The sequence below is a fragment of the Nannospalax galili genome, unplaced genomic scaffold (assembly GCF_000622305.1).
Source record: "Nannospalax galili isolate Female #2095 unplaced genomic scaffold, S.galili_v1.0 scaffold803, whole genome shotgun sequence".
Lineage (NCBI taxonomy): Eukaryota > Metazoa > Chordata > Mammalia > Rodentia > Spalacidae > Nannospalax > Nannospalax galili.
Genome location: NW_008349354.1, coordinates 357,482 through 378,685, shown reverse-complemented (window position 1 = coordinate 378,685; position 21,204 = coordinate 357,482). Strand labels below are relative to the sequence as shown.

General features: G+C 42.3%; 1 protein-coding gene across 2 annotated transcripts in view; it reads left to right on the top strand.

The window, feature by feature from the left end:
• Rcan2 (regulator of calcineurin 2) overlaps positions 1 to 21,204 on the top strand; it is a 274,569-nt gene that overhangs the window by 156,325 nt on the left and 97,040 nt on the right. Inside the window, exon 1 of one of the 2 annotated variants that reach the window (XM_017801578.2) lies at positions 14,801 to 15,090. The exons of the other annotated variant lie outside the window; for it this stretch is intronic. Within the exon in view, the coding sequence (XP_017657067.1) occupies positions 15,004 to 15,090 (87 nt within the window). The 5' untranslated portion in view covers positions 14,801 to 15,003. Of the gene's footprint in view, positions 1 to 14,800; positions 15,091 to 21,204 lie in introns of those variants that run through there. 2 annotated transcript variants of the gene reach the window in all.

The window sequence follows — 21,204 nt, the reverse complement described above, 5'->3', positions numbered from 1 at the left end:
TGGAACTTGAAACTATTACACTAAGTAAAGTAACACAGACTGAAAAAGTAAACAGCATATTTTTCTTTTTCAAAGGCCTCTCAAGTTTAATATCTGTTCCCAAATGCTCTTGGGTATGGGTACATCCCTTGGAACTTGCTTGACCTATCAGGTATCACACCTTAAAAACCCTGACACTCCCTCTCCCAGCAGCTATCAGTTGTCAATAGTTCCTTGGCTAGTGTTGGGGTTTCTTTCTGGTTTCTCTGTCCATGCTGGGCTTTTGTCTGGCTTGGACTTGCACAGGTCTTGTGCATGCTGTCACAACCATTGTGAGCTCATATGTACAACTGCCTTGTGGTGTCCAGACAACATGGTTACCTTATATTCATCTACCACTTCTGCCTCTTACTTTCTTTCCAGCCCTTCTACTACAATGATCCCTGAGTTTGGGAGGAGAGGGTATGATATAGGTATCCCGTTAAGATTGAGAATACCACAGTCTCCTATTATCCACACATTGATTAGTTGTGAGTCACTGTTAATCACCATGTGTTGTAAGAAGAAGCTGTTCTGGTGAGAGTTGAGAGATGCACTAATCTAATGGTATAACAAGAAATCATTGAGTGGGTTTAATACTATGTACATTTAGCAGAATAATAGCAGTAGGTCCTCCCTCCCCTAGGTCTGTGACCTGTCTAGCCACAGGTTCTTGGCCCTGATAAGTCACCCACCTGATTTTGACCCCTTTCAAATGTACAGAGACTCATTTTGTTGCCCTATGTATCATCTATCATCATCGTAGGTGTATTAGTTACTGTCTTGTTGCTGTGATAGAATATCCTAACAAAAAGCATCTTTGGGGAGAAAGGGTTTATTTTGACTTATGGTTCCACAGGGGATACAATCCATCATGGAGGGGAAGACATGCCAACAGGAGCATGAGGACTGCCTAGCACTCATGAGGACAGGAAGCAGGCTGATCACATTTCATCCACATACAGGAAGCAGAGAGAAAGAACAGGAAGTGAAACCAGGCTATAAAAATCTCAAAGTCTTCCCCTGGTGACGTACTTCCTCCAGTCTGGTTTCACTTCCTAAAACTTCCATAACTTTCCCAAATTGTGCCATGAGGATAAAGTGTTTAAGTACTTGAACCTATGGGTGGGGGCTGGGGGGAGCATTTCTCATTCAGACCACAATGGTGGGTGTTCTGTGTGGGCTTGAAAATCACTTCTGTTCTCTGGCTGCCAGGCATTCTGGAGAAAACAATGAGAGTTAGGTTCATTTGTAGAGTTGTTCAAATCTTTTATTTTTGCTGATATTTTATTTCTGCCAGTTTGTAAAGAAGTGGTGTTAAAACACCCAACTGATTGTAGATCTCTTTCTTCAGTTCTATAGGATTCTGCTTTGTGGACTTGGAAATGTTATGAGATGCATTCATATCTGAGATCATTATTATTTTCTTGATTTTACAATTGTAAGATGCTGGCTAGAGACATGGCTCAGGGGTGACGAGTGCTTGCTGCTCTTTCAGAGGACCCGGATTCAATTCCTTAGCACCTGCATGGCAGCTAACAACCTCCTATAACTCCAGTTCCAGGGAATCTGACTCCCTCTTCTGGCCTCCATGGACACCAGGCACACATGTGATACACTTACATACATGCAGGAAACACCACAGACATAAATTAAAAATAAATAATTAAAAAATATAAAATATCCTTGTATCCTAATCACTGCTAATTCCTTTCTACACTTTTGGTTATTAACACAGACACTCCTAATTTTGTATTCTTACTGTTTTCTATTTTTCAGTCTTTTGAGTTTAGGTTTATAAATTACAAATACCTTTGTGGGAAAAGAGAGTTTGATTTCCATTCTGTTTAGCCAGTCTGATTGTCTCTGCTTTGAACTGAAATGTGTGCCATCCATTTGCGTTTAAAATAATTGTCCTTTGGTTGAGTTTAGGCTATCATCTTTACATTTATTTTCGAATTGTTCCATGTGATCTGCATTCCTATTTTTTTCTTTTTTATTTAGAGTGTTGTTTATTCTGTCTGGCTTTTCACTCATGGTCTGTGTTTACTATTTTCTGATCTCTGCTCTGTCATCAAGTATGACAATGTGTCTTTAACATATCATTATCAACCTTTAATGTCATTATTACTTTACAAAGGTAAGACTGTCACAACAGTCTAATTCCATTTATACATTCCTGATCCTATGTTTTATCTACACAGATGCTACTAACCCCATAATTCAGATTGTTATTTTGCCATAAATAAGAATGTTTTAAAATAGAGTAAGAAAGTCTTGCTCTCCTCATGAATGCCTCCCCTCTACTCCCATACTCTTCGTCCACTCCTTCCAGTCCTGGTGTTCACTGAGGGTCTGTTTGTCCCTTGTTCCTCTGAGCCTAAAGCATTTCCAGTAGTTTATATGTACAACAGGTGAATTGCCTCTGCTCTCTTTTTCTATTGAAGATGGTTTCATTATTTATATCACTTAGTGATTTTATCAAGGCTTAGTATTTCTATCTTAAATCCATTCATTTTAAGTAGATAATTCAGCAATAATAACAGTAGAGTTACACAGCTGTCTTCACAAAGCCAATTCCAACAGCCAATCCCTCCAGTGGTTCCTCTTGTCCTTTTGCATAAAACAGTACATAGAAGCATGCCAGAAAAAAAGGTTTATTTCTTACTCATGTAAACTCCACAGGAAGCGTAATAGATAGGGGAGGAGGAGATGAAAGAAACAGATGTTGTTCCATGAAATCATTCAGAGACCTAGGCTGGTAGAAGACGTTCCACTTCCTTCAAAAGTCAGTTTGAACAAAGGAAGTGATGTCCTGAAGGGGGTTCTCATGGGCCAGGACTGACACTGGCATGCACCCTTTTTGCTTTTACACCATTAGCTAGTACAGGATCGCAAGGCCCAGCTGGGCCTTGTTTAAGAAGGCTCACTTCCTAAGGAACAGCTCTATACTAAAGAGGGGAGCATAAAGCTTTGGTAGACTTCCAGCCATCTCAGTGTACAATACATCAAAAGTACCTCTGAGTTTTTGTAGCTATACTTAGTTTTTTCTTGTAGAACTCTCCAGAATGCTCAACACTTGAGGAGTTAAGCAGTAGAGAGATGGGGTTTGAGATGTCATGCTAACACCAAAGACCAAAGCAAATGGAGCTGCAGCTAGGATAGAATGGCTCAGCAATGATCCAGGAACGGGGGTGAGGGCAGCATTGGTCTCTCTTTATTCTCTCTGGCCTTTTTTCATTCACTTATTAAGCATCATCTCAATTACTTGCTTTACACTAGGCCTTGAGCTAATTGCTGAGGAGGCAAGGATAAATAAAACATCCAAACCACCTAGTGGGATAAGAGCTATAATGGATACATGCGTATTATGTAAGGGGGACACATGTTATTTTAGTGTAGGAGGATAGCTTTCCACTATGGTAGCATGGGACATTCTAAGCCCAAAGTTTCAGAAGCCTATTTTCCTACAGTCCTTTGTACATATCCCAGATTTCAGCTTTGTACTTTACTCTTCCCAGATTCAAACTTTATTCTTTAGTCTCTTGAGTAATGGTAACAGACTGTTTGCAGGTTGGATTTAAATGGAGGTGAATTTGGAGGTGGGGAAGGTCAAGAGGCCACCGTGATAACCCTCACTGCTCCTCTCTTCCTGTGGAACAGAGTTCCAGTTGCTTACAGAGCTCCTCCTGGTCAGCCCCTATACTGATACTGTAGCTCTCTCTCTCTCTCTCTCTCTCCCCCTCTCTCTGAGCTGATTTTTAATTCCACCTGGAAATTCCTTCAGTATTGGATCATTCACTGTTCCTCTGACTTCAAGGTATCATCCCATGTTCCTGCCCATGCTTAAAATGTCATCTCCCTATTTGTCTACCCATCTAGAAAACAGGAAAGATTATTTTTTTCTAAATAGGATCCAGCTCAAGTGTGATCCTGTACCAGCCCATGGGATAGGAGCAGAAACGGTGCCTTCTCCCTTCAGACCTAACCCATGATAAGCCCGTTTAGGATGGCACTTCCCTTCTTCACACTGACTTTTGGGAGCTAATTGTTGAAGACAGCAGAGCTTCTATCAGCCTAGGTCTCTAAGTGATCAGATGGAGCACATGTCTGTCTCATTCCTTCTTCCCTATCACTTACCTTTCATGGTCAGCAAATTGCTTAATCCCCATGCCAAACCTAGACATTTTCTTCTCTCTGCTCATACTACACTCCGTTTACAGTAAAAATACTTTCTGTTATATCACACCACATGCCTGGTTAGATTTCCCTGGAGGAACAGAACAGAACTGGTAGAATGAATAAATATATATATATATATATATATATTTAAAAAGGGTTTTTAGTAGATTGATGTGTTAGTAGATTGGTGTATTAGTTACTTTTCTGTTGCTGTGATAGAAACCCTGACCAAAGTAATTTATAGATGGAAGAGTTTATTTAAGCTCACGGTTCCAACAGGCAAGAGTCCATCATGGTGGAGAGGCATGGCGGCAAAGGTAGCAGAAGGAGTGGAAGCTAAGTTCTCACATCTTCAAGCTGGCACAGGAAGCAAGAGAACAATTCGAGATCCCACAAGGCTCAAGAACTTGCTAAGACTGCCCTCAGTCACGTACTTCCACCAGAATAGCCACACCTTCTAAGACCTCCCAAAAAAGTGCCACCAACTGGGGACAAAATGTCCAACTACTTGGAGCCTATGGGGGACATTCTCATTCAAACCTCCACAATTAGCTTACTTGATACCTGCTGGGGAGTCCAACAACGGTTGTCTGCTTTCTGGAGAGGCTGAGAAGCTGGTAGCTGCTCAGTCAATGAGGTTGATTCCTCAACAGTGCCAGTCGGGTGTTAAAGGCCTGGATGATTCCTGGAGAGTCACTGGTTTGAAGGCTGTAGGAGCTGGGCTCTGATCTCAATGGAGGATGACAGCAGCAGTGGCAGCAGTGGATTGGATGCCCTCACCAGTCAGGTGTGAAGTCAAGGCAGCCAAATGCAGCTTTATCTTTATCCCTTTATATCCAGACTTAGCCAGAAGGTCCTGCTCTGGAGGAGGAGGGTCTTCTCCCTTCAGTTAATCCTTCCGTAAGCTCCCCTCATAGGCAGGCTCAGAGGTGTGTCTCTAGTCCATCCCAGATCCAATTAAAAGCCAAGGTTGACCATCCCACCACATTATACAGTATCACTTTTTATTCCATTGTACCTAGACGTCCTTGAAGAAAAGAATAGCGAGTTGACAGTTTCCTAAGACCAGTGCCTAGCTGTGTGCTCGGCATATTGTATAGCCAATACATGGTGGTTGGGTGGATGGATTCCAGTTATGAGAGCCATCACAGACAAAGCAGAGAGCTTTAAATGTCATGATCTGGGAGGTTCTGTTTGTTTTGGGAATGAAATGAGGGCAGAGGAGCAGGTGGAGAAGTGTGCAGCTCTCAGTGTATGAAAAAACTCCCAACTCTGCCAGCAATAAGAAAGCAGCGAAAGCTTTTGAGTCAGGCAAGTGATGGGGTTGAAGCAAGTCCTCACAAAGGCAGATGATATGTGGAGGTAGGGGTAAACCTTTGCTACTGTTGAGCCACCTAGCATCCTGATACTACTCCGTGTTGGCATAATCTCGCTTCCTGTGGTAAAGCGTAACCAGTGGGATACTACACCCAGAAATTTGACCCTAGAAGAAAGAAACAAGGTCACAGGTGCAGTCAGAGACCAACTACAACAAAGATCTTCCTCTTTCATTAATGTCGTTCTTGATTTTGCAAGTGGATAGAACCTTCTTTAAAAAGGCTGCCCATGAAACTGTGAGCATCTTCCCCTTGGAGATAAGATCTGAAACTTTAACTATGTAGCAACTCCCTTCTTCAGTCTCCTTGAAAACACTCCCTACCCCCATGTGCTCGCTCAGATGTTTCTTACATTCCTAAAATGCCTCCAAGTTTCTTTTCTTTTTTAACATCTGGTAAAAAGAGGGGGAGGGGTTGCCAGGTGTGGTGGCACATGCCTTCAGTCGCAGCACTTGGGCCAGATAGAGTGGCACATGCCTTCAGTCCCCACACTTGGGAGGCAGAAGTAGATGGATCTTTGTGAAATCAAGGCCAGCTGGGCTATCCAGAGACCTTGTCTCAAAAAACAAAACAAAACAAAAAAGGGGGTGAGAAGGCATATGCCATAGAGCATGAGTCGTAGATCAGAGGACAACTTGCACACATTGGGTCTCTCCTTCTACCTTGTGGGTCCCAGGGGTTAAACTCAGGTCGTCAAGCTTGGCAGCAACCATCTTTATCTGCTGAACCATCTTGCTGGTTTGTGTCTCCAAGATTTTTGTTGTCTAAGTTGGCCCTTCATTACCTACCCCTGGCTTACAGAAAGCAATCAAAACACCTTCATAGACACAACCAAGGATGCTTTTCCACCCTGATTCTAAATTCAGTTGCACCATCAGTGCACCATCAGTGAAGATCTATGCTGGGACCCCTACTGTTTCCTCAAGTGGGAAATTCAGGATGGAACTAGCTGTATACCTCAGACTAGTTTCAGGAACTTACCACTTGGAGACTTACTGACTGTTCCCTCTTATCTCCTACTATTTATCCTAGGGCTGTCTACATGTGTGTTGACAGCCGTTTTGGGTTGTTAGGGGCAAAATCACTATGTGAATTGGAGCAAATAAAAGGAAAGCATTAGTTGGGGGCGACTAGAATATTTAAGAATAAACAAGGAGAGAGTTGAATGATGAGATCATGGAAGAACAGGGTTCTGCTGGCCCCAAAGCTGCTGAGAACAAGGACTCTGATGGTGCCAGGGTTTCCCATCACCACATCTTTTGAGTCTGTTTGGATTTTGCGCCACTTAAAGACAAATGATGAAAAACTTGGCTACCGAGAGCCCCACCTTCTGGCACCCTTGGTATTTTTTACCCAGTTTTGGTTTGGAAGATGCTCATGAATTTCTGGTTTTCCTGATCTGGTCAGCACCTCCCAGGGATGAATCTGGCATGGGGAAGAATGAAGGTGGCTCTCCTAGGGAAGGTGGTACCCAGAAGACAGACATGCTGGACAAACACCCTAGTTATGTTCATCCCTGTAATTTTTCAAGTGTCTTCCTATCAGACTTTGTACTGCTCAATACCAATGCACTATCTGATTCAGATTTGGAGTACTGGAAGTGAGGAATATGTCTTCTTGAGAGATGAACTGAGAAAGGAATGCAACCTCTAGAACCAGGAAAGTGGGTCAGGTAGATAAAAGGGGGATGCAGCAAGGGGGTCAGCTGAAAGGTATTTGTGGTTCTCACCAGAGGTCAGTGCTCACAGGACAGTGGTGGAACTAGGATGATCCTGAGTCTACCTAAGGGCACCGCAGCTGTCACTTAGCTGTGTCCTCTCACATCTCATGGGCTTTTGTCCCCTTCTCCTCAACTCCACTGCCCCGTTCAAAGGGCACCTTCATTTGTCTCAGCATCCATTCTTAGAGTCACTCTCATTTATAGGAACCTAGTTTACAGACTCATTAGCTGTCCCTGGAAGTACCTGTGTTCACTGGCTTTCAGAGCAGAAGGACTCCAGTTATTTATTCACTCACTCAAATACATGCTCGTGGGTTCTATACAGCTGCCCTGTGGTAGTGTGTGGGGACACAGCCATAGACAATGGAGAGGGTCACTGTCCTCATGGAGTTTGTATTCTGTAGGCAGGTGAGATCCATAGAAACTCAAAATAAATATGGAATGTCACTTAATGACATACTGTGTGGGGGTTTGAATGAGAATGTCCCTAGAGGCTCCAAGTATTTGGGCATTTTGTCCCCAGATGGTGGTGCTATTTTGGAAGGCTTTAGGAGGTGTGGCCATGCCAGAGGAAGCATGTCACTGGGGGTAGGCTTTGAGACTTCTTAAGCCTTGCAGGATTTCCAGTAGCTCTCTGTTTCCTGTCCCTGCTTGAAGATGTGCAGTCCTCTTTCTGTTCTGGCCATCTCTGCCACCAAGCCTCTCCACCATGACAGACTCTGACCCCTCTGGAACCGTGTATTAGTCAGGGTTCTCCAAAGAAACAGAACTCGTAGAATGAATATATATGTATAGAGATTTATCAGCTTAGCTCACAGGACAGAGTCCGAGTAGTCCAACAATGGCTGCACCACACAGGAGAGGCTGAGAATCCGTAGTCGCTCAGTCCACAGGACTGGATGTCTCAGTAGTCCCAATCTGGCACTGAAGGTTTGACAAATTCCAAAAGATCAGCTAGTCTTCAGTCTACAGCAGCAAGATGAGCTCACCAGCAAGAGAGAAGGCAGGCAGCAAGAAGCTGAGTGTTCTCCTCTGCCTTGGCCTTTTATACCGGCTGCCATCAGAAGGTACCACCCACATTTAGGGTGTGTCTTCCAGCTTCAGATGATCCAATCAAGAAGATCTCTCTCATTTCAGTTAATCCCAGATCCAGTCAAGTTGACACCCAGGATTAGCCATTACAAACTGCAAACTCAAAGAGACTCTTCTGTAAGTTCCTTTGATCATGGTGTTTTATCATAGCAACAGAAAAGGTACTAATACATACTGGAAGAAGAAAACAAGACAAGGAGAATGGTAAGAGGGATGCTGTTCACATAGGTTGATCAAGGCAGGTCTCTCTAAGGAGTGAGCATTTGAGCAGAAAAGTTGAACAATAAAGAAGAATAGGCCCTGCAAAGATGGGCAGTATAGTATTCCAGGCAGAGGAAACATGAAGGCTAAAGCCCCAACTTGAGTATGTACCTGGCGTATTATGGCCCGAGTTAAGTGAGGCATCACAGAAGAAATACTGATGGCTTCCTAACCACATGGGTTAATGACCACAAGCCTCATAAAAGTAATCCAAACTGGAAGCACCCGGATAGCGTGTGTTTAGGATGCTTCACTTTGTAGTATCACAAAGAGAACCTGAGGTATCTGGGGAGAGGGTAGGAAAGCATCCGTTGGGATGTGACTAGGTACCCACAGGAAGAGAAATGTTCAGAACCACAGCTTTACTAACATAAACACTTCCAACCCACTAAGTGGGCAACTTTCTAGTATATTCTTCAGAACATATTAGAGGGTGGCAAGCTTTTTCATAAATTGTTGATGGAAAGACAAAACAGTTGTATAATCCCTGTGGAGAATTTTTCTAGTTTGCAAAATCACATGCAAATCTGCCTTTTATCCCAGAAATTCAAATTCTGAAGTCTATCCCAAATGGAAAAATATAAAAAAAACCTGAACAAAATGTATTTATTTTTGATATTTCATAGAAAATAATTAAAAGCAACCCAAATGCCCACCAATAAAGTACTGGTTGCACAAACTTCAGTCAATCCACATAGTGGATTTACAGTGGTAAAATGAATCAGATTTGTTCTACATATTATAATGGGTTGATCTCTGGTTACTATTTTTTTTATTTTATGTATATGCGTGTATTGCCTGCATGTAGTTAAGTGCACCCATGTTGTGCAATGCCCACGGAGGACAGAAGAGGCTTGTCGGATCCCCTGGCACTGGAGTTACGGACAGTTGTCAGCTGCCATATGGGTGCTGGGATTCGAAACCAGGTCTTCTGCAAGAGCAGCCAGTGTTCCTAATCACTGAGATATCTCTCCAGCCCCTCTGGTTACTATTTTTAAAGTGATAAAAGCAAGACAAAGAAAAGTTTGCAAAGCATGTTATCATTTATGCAAGAAAAGGTAACTTACACGTGTTAGTATTTTGAATGAGAATATAATAATATAGATATGAAAGAGGGAATGTGGAGGAAATGGTACAAGAGAGTCACCTATGCATTATACATATACATATACATATGCATGACTGAGAAAAACATCCACCAGCATCTAACTAAACCTGAATTTCTTACATATCCAGGTCTAACATACAGAACCTGTAGGAAATGGAGAAAGCAATTAAATGGCATGGTGTATATAGTTAATCTTTTTCTAAAATAGAAGGTGAATTTCTCCATAGAGTTTAACTTTTGATTTGGAGTGTTTGTGTGGGAGGTGGGTGAACTTGTATCAGGTGTGTGTGCATATGTGTAGATGTACATATAGAGACCAGAAGATAACGCTGAGTGTCCTTCCTCAGTAGCTGTCCACCTTGTTTTTTGAGGCAGGATCTCTCATTGGCCTCAAGAGCTCCAATTCAGCTAGGCTGGCTGAATCCTGGGAACCCCAGGAATCCTCCTGTCTCCGCCTCCCCAGGGCTGAGATCAGCAGTGCATGCTACCATATCTGGCCTTCTGCATGGGAGTTGGGGATCAACCTCAAGTCCTTATGTTTCTGCAGCAGGCACCGTACCAACTGAGACATCTTCCCAACCCCTTAGTTTTGATTTTTTTAGCCATGTGAATACTATAGACACATGTAAAACAAGATTAAAGAGAAAGCAACCTTTAGGAACCAGGAATAAGATGAAAGAAATGAACCAAACTTGGCATTCATTTGGTAGAATGGAGGAATGCTTCCAAGTGATGAGGAAGCATTTTAATTTGTACATCTTTTATGGACTGTAACTTAAAGAAGAAAACTAGTGAAAAATCTTAAATCCTCCCTGTTTACATTTGTTCTGTCAGTCTAAAGCTCCTGGCTAGGCATACCAGTAGGAGATAAACTAATGACTAATTATTTTGTAAGCCAGACCACGATATTTGACATTGAGTGGAATATAGTTATCTGACTGACAGGTTTCAACAGAAACCTTGAAGTCCTATATTTGACCTGGAATTATTAGTCTGAACTATTATCTTCAAGATATGTTTAGTTATGTCCTAGTCCTGCCCAGTGCAAAGGTTTATAAAAAAATACCCAACCCAATGCAAAAAGCATCTCCAAATATGTAGATTTTGATCTTAAAGTAGGTTGAGATACTTATTAAATGAAACCAGGGCTCCCTGGAGAAATGCCTGGCTCCTTATCTGGGGCAGGAGATGGACAAGATGCAACTGCAGCATCTTGTCATTCCAGAAGGCAAGGTACCCCTAAAAGCTATTGGTATCTGTCAAAAGGGCTCAGGAGCCAACCTCATTAGACTCCCACCAGTCAAAGATGGATAATGTGCACATCAATGAACTAAAACTGCAGTGGATTGAAATCCATTGATGTCCAATCCATTAATTTATAATGACAGTTAAAAAATCATCAATGGTCATTGGAGGGTTATAGGGAGACAGATCATCAAATGCATGAATAAGAAATACCATCACTATTACATGAACAGATCTTAGCAGTTAGCACAAAAGGTTGCTTGTATCACAAAGAGCGCCAGCAGTGCATCATGTAGCTGCAGAGGGCAGCATGCTGCACCATTTGTGAAGGAATCTTCCAAAACCTAAATGTCTTATACTCTGGGTCTAGCACACAGCACCTATAGGGAATGGAGAAACTCATTAAATGGAACTGTGTTTAATTCATCAATGAAATCCAGGCTGAGGGAAATTTTAAAGGACAAATAGCATAATTTCTTCATCAAAACAAACTATAAAGAAGGAACAAAGAGATTGAAGAACTATAGACAGTATAGATAAAAGAGGAATGAGAGACCTAATTGTTTGGATTTCCATTTAAATCAACAAAGGGTTAAAGAGAGAAGAGGGAAAGGCAGCAACAGGCAGGATGGGACTGAAGAGGAGGAGGGTGAGGGAGAAGGAGGTGAGGTGAGAGACTAAGGACTTTTTCTTGTTGTTTTTGGTGTGTCCAATGATAGACATTGTGATTGCCAAAGAGGAATCCTGTGGAGATGTATACTATGAAATATTTACAGGTGAAGTGACATCAGGCATCTGTTTTGAAACAACTGAGGATGGAAGTGGGTGGGTTCCTAAGCCAGGTTCTCAGTCTTAAGCTTTGTAAGATACAGATACTGGGACCTCTTCTCCAGAATGTCTGATTTGGTGTTGATGGTACCCAAGGATCTGCCTTTCCAACAAGTTCTCAAGTGATGCTGATGCTCTTGGTTTGGAGACCCCATTCAGAATCACTGGTGGAGGATGTAAGATTAGATCCACATTAATTATTCTTGTGCTAGGCAGTGAGACTCGCTATTGTATTCTTTCCAATTCTAAATAGGTTTGAAACTCTTTAATGAGAGACTTCAGTGACCCAGTAGGACACATCGCAGGAGCCCAACTTTTCACAACCCATAGCATTAATAGGAACCCCCCTGTCCATTAGCAAAACAGATGTGGCGGCAGCTTCCATGGCCACCTCTGGGTTGGACAGTGTCCTGAGGAGGTGGGCACGTAAGATCAGCTGATACTCCCCTGAGAGAGCCACCTGGCCAGAAGGAATGGAAAAGTGTGTTGTCAAAGTGCCTGTGTCATTCTGTGTCATGCTTCTCCCTGTGGTCATAGGAGAAGCAGTGGTTTTGGTGAATTCCAGGAGTTTCTGGCAGCTTCATCTGGAAAAGACACTCCTGCACAGAACCGTGTCTTGGCTCAGCTGTCAGAGCTTGGATGATCTCTGAACCTCTGTGTAGGTATAACGTTCTGCAAAGATGTCCCTGGACTCCCCAGATCAGAAGGCACTGCTATTGCATTGGGTCCTTCTACTCACCTCTTAAGTGTTCATGAATGTATTTATCTAGTTGTATTTCAGATATTTATTAGGGTACTTCCTGTGGGTCAAACACTCTTTTAGACCCTGGAAAAAAACACCACAAATTATAAATGCTACAAATCAGAATTTTTCTTATAGAGAGCTATTTAGACATTTACCAGTATGCTGTTGCTATGAAATCCTTGTGTGTGTGTGTGTGTGTGTGTGTGTGTGTGTGTTTTATGTACATGAGGATTGTGCTTGTCTATATGAGCACATGGAGGGCAGAGGTTGATCTCAGGTATCTTCTTCTATCCCTCACCACCTTATTCTTTGAAACAGAGTCTCTCACTCAATGTGGAACGTGCCATTTCCACTAGGCTGGCTGGTCAGTGAGCCCCTGAGATCCATCTGTCTCTGCCTCCCCAGTGCTTGTGTTACAGGTTTACACTGCATTGCCTCCTGGCTTTTATGTGTGTTCTAGGGATCTGAACTCAGGTCATCACGCTTTTGTTGCAAACTCCCCATCACTGAGCCATCTTCCCAGCCCCACGCCTATAAAATCTTTAAAAAATATATTTTATTTATTAGTTTTTTTATTTTACATGTATGAGTATATTGCCTACATGTATGTCAGTGCACCCATGTCATGTGGCTTGTAGAGATCAGAAGTTGTCCGATTCTTCTGAAACTGGAGTTACAAACGATTGTTAGTTGCCATGTGGGTGCTGGGAACTGAACCAGGGTCTTCTGTCTGAGCAGCGAGTACTCTTAACCACTGAGCCATCTGTCCAGCCCCTCATCATTTTAAGAACATCTAGTATAGAACTTTACAACTAGTCATTCTCAGAAAATGTTATCTGAGTTAAATGACTATGACTTCATATTGCTTATAGTGCCTGGACAACATACAAGGTACTTCATGGGTTCAAAAACATACAACCAAGGTGCCACGTGCACGCACGCACGCACACACACACACATACACACACACACACACACACACACACACACTTCCTCAGTCTATTTGCAGACTGATTACCTCTTGCATGAAAAATGCCTGGTTGAAAGAAACACTGCTACTTATAATCCACTGCAGACCAAGCATAGAACTTCTACCTTCCATCTAACTGCCACTTTTCTCATCTGCATGCAAAGTTGTGATATTACAGCCAACTGTGTGTCAGAAAGGTACCAATCTGTTCTAGACTATGATGCTCTCCTGGACACTGAAAACACAAATCCCCTTCTTTCTGGGATAAATCCTGCTGGACTATCAGTGAGTTCTCTTAAGACTTGTATAACTAATGATGAAATTAAAAGCAATCTGACACTTTGCCTTTGCTCACTCCTACCTTGAAGAAAAGGATGCTCCCATTGGATTGATTCAGTCATTACACACATAGCATCTTCTGTGCCAGGCACTCTGCTAAAGGCTCAAGATAGGAAGGTCAATTAGCCACAACCCTGTCCTTTGGGGAGTCTCGGTCAGGATAAAAAGACTGCAAACACAGAGAGGAGTTCATAGTCTCAGGCAAAGCAGAGCCTGGGGCTCTGACAGTAACCCACAGGAGTGAATTTGCCCATTAGGCCCTGCCATCTGTCCCTGGGTGCGACATTTGCTGCAACTTCTTTCCACTGACTGCCTTTGGCTTGACCTTGGAGACAGCTTGGAATCTCAAGCTTGGAAGGGTGCTTTCAGTCACTGGTCTGTACTTATGTGCTCCAAATAGAATTTCCACAAACCTCTAATTTTCTCCTCTTACCAAACAGCCTCACTCAGTGACTGACCACCAGCTCTTTAGTCCTTCCCTGAAGGGATTTCTGTTCACCCCAGGTCCAGGATGCATTCAGATGCTCATAACATATGTGGCTGTTGTGAATGGCAATTAACAGAAGCCAGGCACCCTGAAAAACGCCCCAACTTTCTGCTCACCTCCAAGGCAGAAAATTGTCAAGCCTTAACCTCTGGAAGCTCATCTGCCAAATCCCCCTCACCCTTCCATTCCAGTGTAAAACCTCTGCTGTCAGACTCTTCCCCCGACTGCTTTTTGCAAACATAAGCTGAAACAACAGCCATGACTCAGTTCCTCAGGAACGCTGCCTGAATTGATTTAGTCTGAGTTCAGATTTAGCACATAATCATGTTCAATTTGCTCCACTGCACTGCCTAGAGATAAAAGGCTTGAAGAAAAAAAAAAAAAAAGCTTCAGCTTGTGTCAGTCTTTGTGATGACGTCATTGGCATGAGAGAGCTGGGCCATTCCTTACTCTGCCTCAGACACTGCGTTCAGCAGCGGGAGTGGGCTCCAGGTGCCTGAGCCTCTGATTCCCCAGCTAGGAGGAGGGCAGCACCTGGGCTGGCCACAACAGTCACCATCCAGAGGCGCTTGCTTCCCTTCCCTCCCAACTCTGAGGCTGCTAACTCTTCACTGGACATTCCGAAGGGGGGAATGCCAGCCCCTGGCATGGACTGTGATGTCTCCACTCTGGTCGCGTGCGTGGTGGATGTGGAGGTCTTTACCAATCAGGAGGTTAAGGTATGCAGCTGTCTGGTTCATTTTCATTCTTGCTGTTCCTGAAACTACTCGGCAGAACCTTTCGCAGTATAGAGGAAACAAGACTTAGGTTAATCATTTTCGGCTTTATTGTCCGTGCCATGAATGCAAGATAAGTTAAAACAGAGAGCAGCATACTAAATTCAAATGTGCTGAGGTCTTCTAATGTTGTTTTATTCTTGTCTTCTCTAGTAAGTGATCTATGCTCACCTTTTCCCCAGGAGACATGTTTATATATTCCCTCTATGGTCTCTCCATCAATCAGGAGAATAGGTCCTTGATGTTGAGAGGGGTTTGGAATCATCGATTCGCAAAGGAAAGTGCATGTAATCCCCACTACATTCAGGATGCCCTCATAATGGGACAGTACCGCTGTATGGAATGTCACTTAAACACTGTGTGATGCTGTCTTCGGATTGAACAAAAGCTGTCCTACAGATGGGAATTTCAGTCTCGAGAGGGCTCAGGAAATAGACATTGGAACAGCTGCTTAAATTTTCTTTTGTCATCTACAAAATACATCAGTCATTTTTCTTGCCCAGTTGTCCATGAAGAAAGTTTAGGCAGAAATATATCTTTGCATCTTAAGACTTAGAATTACACACACAAGCCCTTGATGTGCAGAGCTTGTTTAACTGCCACGGGTAACCATCCTCTAATGGCATTGGTTCTCATGGGGATGTTTTTACAATTTGCTTTTCTATTATGAAAAAGATTCCATGCTTATGATGAGAATCTTTATTTCCTCTCTTACATTCAGTGAAAACAAAGAGTTTTTTATTTAAACAGTTCATGCATGAGAGATAGAGAGGGGAGAGACACACACATACACACAAATTCCAGAACAAACTGGGACACATGAAAGGAGAGAGAGAGAGAGAGAGAGAGAGAGAGAGAGAGAGAGAGAGAGAGAACCAGTCACGGAATTATGCTACACAGTCACGGACTATCCACACTCTAATCCTTACTTAAGGAAGCCTTGAATTCTTTAATGCTAGAAATGCAGATGATACGTTAGTGCCTCACAGGTAGAGATTAATATATCACCAGCATCACACATGACTGTCAAGATTGCAGTTCTGAACACCCTTTGGAAATGGATTCAGTCTTCTGATCTGTTGTTCTTTTAAATCTAAAACGTGTATCTCTGCATTTGTCAGTTCTCATGCCAGTGTGGTAGAAGTCTCTGCCACCTGTCATAGGAAGAGTAAAAGAATTTTGCGTGGGGATGTATCCAGAATTGAAATGTGTAGACTCAGTTTCTCCAGTTGTAATTGGCATAAGTACTCCAGGAGGGAGAGAAGTTGTTAAAGCTTCTCTAGGTTAGAGCTGGCTTGAAACCCACTGTGGATCACCAGTTTTAGTTACCCTGTGGCAGCTGCTGGATCAGCACAGAGTGAAACTCCACAGCTTCCTGCCTACTCAGCGGCTTGCTGTTTATGTACTTGTCCCAGGAATATCATGAGCCATTCTCAACTCTTTAGAGTTCAAGAAACAATAGAAAATATTAGAGACCTATGCTAAAGCAGATGCTGTGTGTATACTGGAGGGGTTTAATCTACCATCTATCTCTATCATCTATCATCTATCTATCTATCATCTATCTATTTATCTGGTGTGTATCTATGATAGGGACCTAAAATAATGACTTGGGCAATATTTTTTAGAGACAGAGAATGTTCTGTGGTGTTGAAGGCACAGAGTCCTTATGACTAGTTTCATTTAAGGGGTTGAGATGGATTTAAGGAGAGACTGATGTTTGAAGTTAAAGACAGCAGGTTTATACAGAAAAGGCAAAGGCATACCACTCTGCAGTTGAGTGGCTCAATCTGTTTGACTACAGTATGTTTTCTGTGAGATATTAAAGGGGAGAAGGGAGAGAGATGGTCAGGACTGGTGGCCTGGAAGCAGCTCAGGCTTTCTTCAGAAACATTCGAATCTTTTTCTTTTGAAAAACTCATCAGAAAAAAAATTACATGTTCTTTTCACCAACATCTCTGGACCCTGATGCTTTGTTTGTTGTGAAGAGGTTACCTAATATCGGGGCCTCAGTTTTCTTATCTGTAATTTGGGGACAATAATTCTTCCTGTATTGATTTAGCAGGAGGGATGAAGAAGTGTGGAAATGTTAAAAAATTGAACAAAGTACTTAACTTTTACCTGGTTCTCAATAAATGTCAGTCACCACCACCATCATCATCATTTTAGACATTCTCTGAAAGTGAGAGGATATTCTAATAAACTGGCAAAGGAAACCCAACTCCAGTTAAGTGTACAGCAATAATCCAGAACATAGAAAATGCTTTCCCTCCCAACCCCAGTATGCGCACAATCACATGCATACACACATATGTAACCTAGAAAACATGGCCTGCCATTTCAGACATGTAGTCATTTAATTTATAGCAGTAACATCATGATCAAGTAAAGTTCTATATTGTGCTTATTTATTTGCTTTTAATATTTTATTTTTTCTATTTTATATGTATGAGTATATTGCCTGCATGTGTGTAAGTGCAACTGTATTGTACAATATTTGTGAGGGAGGGAGGGAGTTTGATTCCCCTGGAGCTGGAGTGTGAATGGATGATAGTCACCATGTGGGTGCTTGGAACTGAACCCAGGTCCTCTTCAAGAGCAGCCAGTGCTCTTAACCAACTGAGTACTGAGCCACCTCCCCAGCCACATGTGCTGTGCTAATTTAAAAAGAGGAAAATCAACAAAAGTGTACATCAAACTATATAATCCTTGTTATTATGACTTATTAGATACTACCCTGGAAAGATTCAAATAAAAATTCTAAGCACCAAAATTTTCCCAAATTTAATCTTCTTAATTAGTTACCAAAAATAGACAACCAGTAGAACCAGGAGTTCCATTCTTCAGCACCTTTAATTTTGATGTCAGTGGGGCTGGGCGATGGCTCAGTGGTCAAGTACATTCTGCTCTTCCAGAGTAGCTGAATTTGTTTCCCAGATTGGGTGGCTCACAATTGACTTGTAACTCCAGCTCCAGGGGTTCTGACGCCCTCTTCTGGCCTCTGAAAGCAAGTACCTGCACTTACATACATGCAATTAAAAATAAAATAAATGGTCAGCTGTGGTGGCACATGCCTTTAATTTCAGCACTACGGAGGTGGAAGCAGACATATTTCTCTGAGATCAAGGGCCAGCCTGGTCTACATATTGAGTTTCAGGCCAGCTGGAGCTATAAGGATATCCTGCTTAAAAAAAAAATAAATAAATAAGTAAATAATAAACTTCGTATGAAATATTTGATGCCAATGATAAACAAACCCTGTATCCAGCTTGCTTCACCTGAGGCATGTTCGTGTTTCCCTCTTCTCTATGTAACTCCCGCAGGAAGGCTGGCACACAAGTGACATGTAGCCGGAAGGCACTCTTGACCACTGTCATGGTTCATTTGAAGGAAATGTAGCCTGTGCAAATCCTTTTTCTCACAGTGACTTAGAAAGTCACTCCACACTGGTTGAAGCCAGATACAATGGGGGCCTCCTACATATTGTCAAAGCTACTAGAGAAAATTGGGCCAGTGGTAGTCAGCCATATTTGTCTTTTTCTAGAAATGCCATCCTTGATGGTACTGTGAAATTGGTTGTTTGCTTTGTAGCACAACAAAGTGCATAAAGATCTGGACATTTAAAGTCCTCACTAGAAAGAAACTGATATGATAAAATCTTGTGTGTTTGTGTTTGTGTGTGTGTGTGTGTGTGTGTGTGTGTGTGAGAGAGAGAGAGAGAGGCTAATTTCCTTAAATCTTCTCATATTTCTGAAAATCATCTTCCCACTTCACAAGGAGCCAAAGACTGGGAAAAATGAAAAGAATTGCAAAGATGGGTAATGAAATTTGCAGCTCACTGTCTTGTAGTGGTTCTTAAACTGTATTGAACACTGTTAACCCCTGGAGAGCTTTTAAATTATTGATGATACCCAGGCCCTGTGCCCAGAACCTCTATTGTACCTGGTCTGAATGGAGCCTGGGTACAGATCATCACACTGAGCCAGTATTTTGTCTCTTGTAGTCACAATGGGCACATCAAGATCATCCAGGAAGTGCCATGAGCAACCTCTGCTTGAATGAATGCTTTGATTTGTATTCCCAAGCTAAGACTTAATTGATGCAGTTTTGATCACTGAGCTGTCAGAAATGTTGAGACACAGGCAAAACTGTTGGACCAGTTCGCCACACCTGCAGTTCATCTGCCTCTTCTGGGCTGACAGTAAACATTCTTCTCTGTGGCTGGAAGCTGTGGGTGTCATTCAGCATTCTCAAAGTTTCAGTGGCTGTGAAGAGTGTTCCTGATCTTCCAGGAGTCTTCAAGACTCCTGGGGTTTCCCTTTTTTGGCCATGGTGACATTTTTCATGAAAAAATGGGGAGGGATTATCTCTCTCTGGGCTGAAGAATTCCTGATCCTTCCCAGGCAGCTACCACTGTGGGCATCTATTTTTGGAGTCAGGGGATTGGGGGATCTTGTCATCAAAGAGTTGACACTCTCACATAGTGACCTAGTAAACTTCTGTTCACTCCAATTCAGGTAGTGATGAAGATACAAAGAACAGCAATGCACAATGGGGGGGTGGATTGGTGAGGAAAATCACTACTGTAGAATAGATGGCCACTGGAAACCTCTCTGGGGAGGCGGCAACTTATTAACTTATTAAAATGAAGTTGGTTAAGTGTGCTGGATAGATTCAGTTGTCAACTTGACATGCCTAGTAAGAGAGAACTTCAATTGGGGAATTTCCTCTATGTGATTGGCCAGTGGGCATGTCTGTGAGGCATTCTTGAATGCTGAGTGATGTAGGAGGGCCCAGCCCACTATGAGGTGGTCCTGGGTTGTATAACAAAGCAGACCAAGTACAGGCCAGGGGAGCAAACCAGTAAGCAGCTTTCTTCAGTTTCTGCCTCCAGAGTCCTGTCCTGAGTTCCAGCCTTGGCTTCCCTTGATAATTAACTATGCCTTGGATGTGCAAGATACAATAAATCCTTTCCTTCCCAAGCTGTTCTTGGTCAGTGTTTTATCACAGCAACAGACAAATAAGTAGAATAGGAAGAAAGTCCTGCATGGATCTCAGACAAAAGCATTCTAGGTAGAGGGAATGGTAGAGCAAAAGAGGTCATCTGATCTGATGAGTTTTTGCCCAGCCCCAATTTAACCCATTGTCATTCTTCCTTCATTCAGAGGACCAACTGAGGTATTTGCCATGATACATTTTCAAAACTATCAACATAATCTAATTACCTTATGATACACTTAAACCTATTGAGTGTCTTGGGGGAAGGAGAAGTGTAAGCAGGTTATTTTAACCTCTTTGTATATGTTTGGCATCTTATGGTTGCTTTTGGTCAGGCCCTTCATCTTCTAAAAGACCAAGGCCTTTCTTCTTTCTTATTTTATATTTGGCAGTCAAGTAATAATTATATATATTTATGGAGCACACTGATGATATAATACAGATCTATATTGTACAAGGTTCAACTCTGGGAAACTGGCATGACTATCACCTTAAACTCTGATCCTTTCTTCATGGAAAACATGGGAAACTGGCATGACTATCACCTTAAACTCTGATCCTTTCTTCATGGAAAACAATCAATTCTGTGTTCTAGATATTTCAATGATAGTGTCTTATAGTCATCAAACTCTTTAATGGAGCACCACAACTATTCCTGTACTCTAAGTTGGACATGCTGAGTAGGGTGTCTCCCTCTTCTACTAACCACTATTTCTAGCCAGAATTTTCAGAACACCTTTTTGAACATTCCATGTGTGTGCAAGTGTGATCACATGATGCTAGTTGTTCTCTGTACAGCTTAGTTAATTTAACAGACTGTCTTCAGTCTCATCTGTGTTGTCACAGATGATCACACTTTAAGGCCAGTCATAAGTACTACTTTCTAATCTCTGCTTCTGAGTTTCTTAGTATCTTGTCAATCCACATGACCTTGGACAAAAGTCTCTTAACCTTTCTGGATGCACCATAATTATGCTGAGAAAATACTCAGCATAATTATAAACATAAGTTTATGTTTCTTTTCCTACAAAAGTACAGGTGACTGACTCACAATCTGTG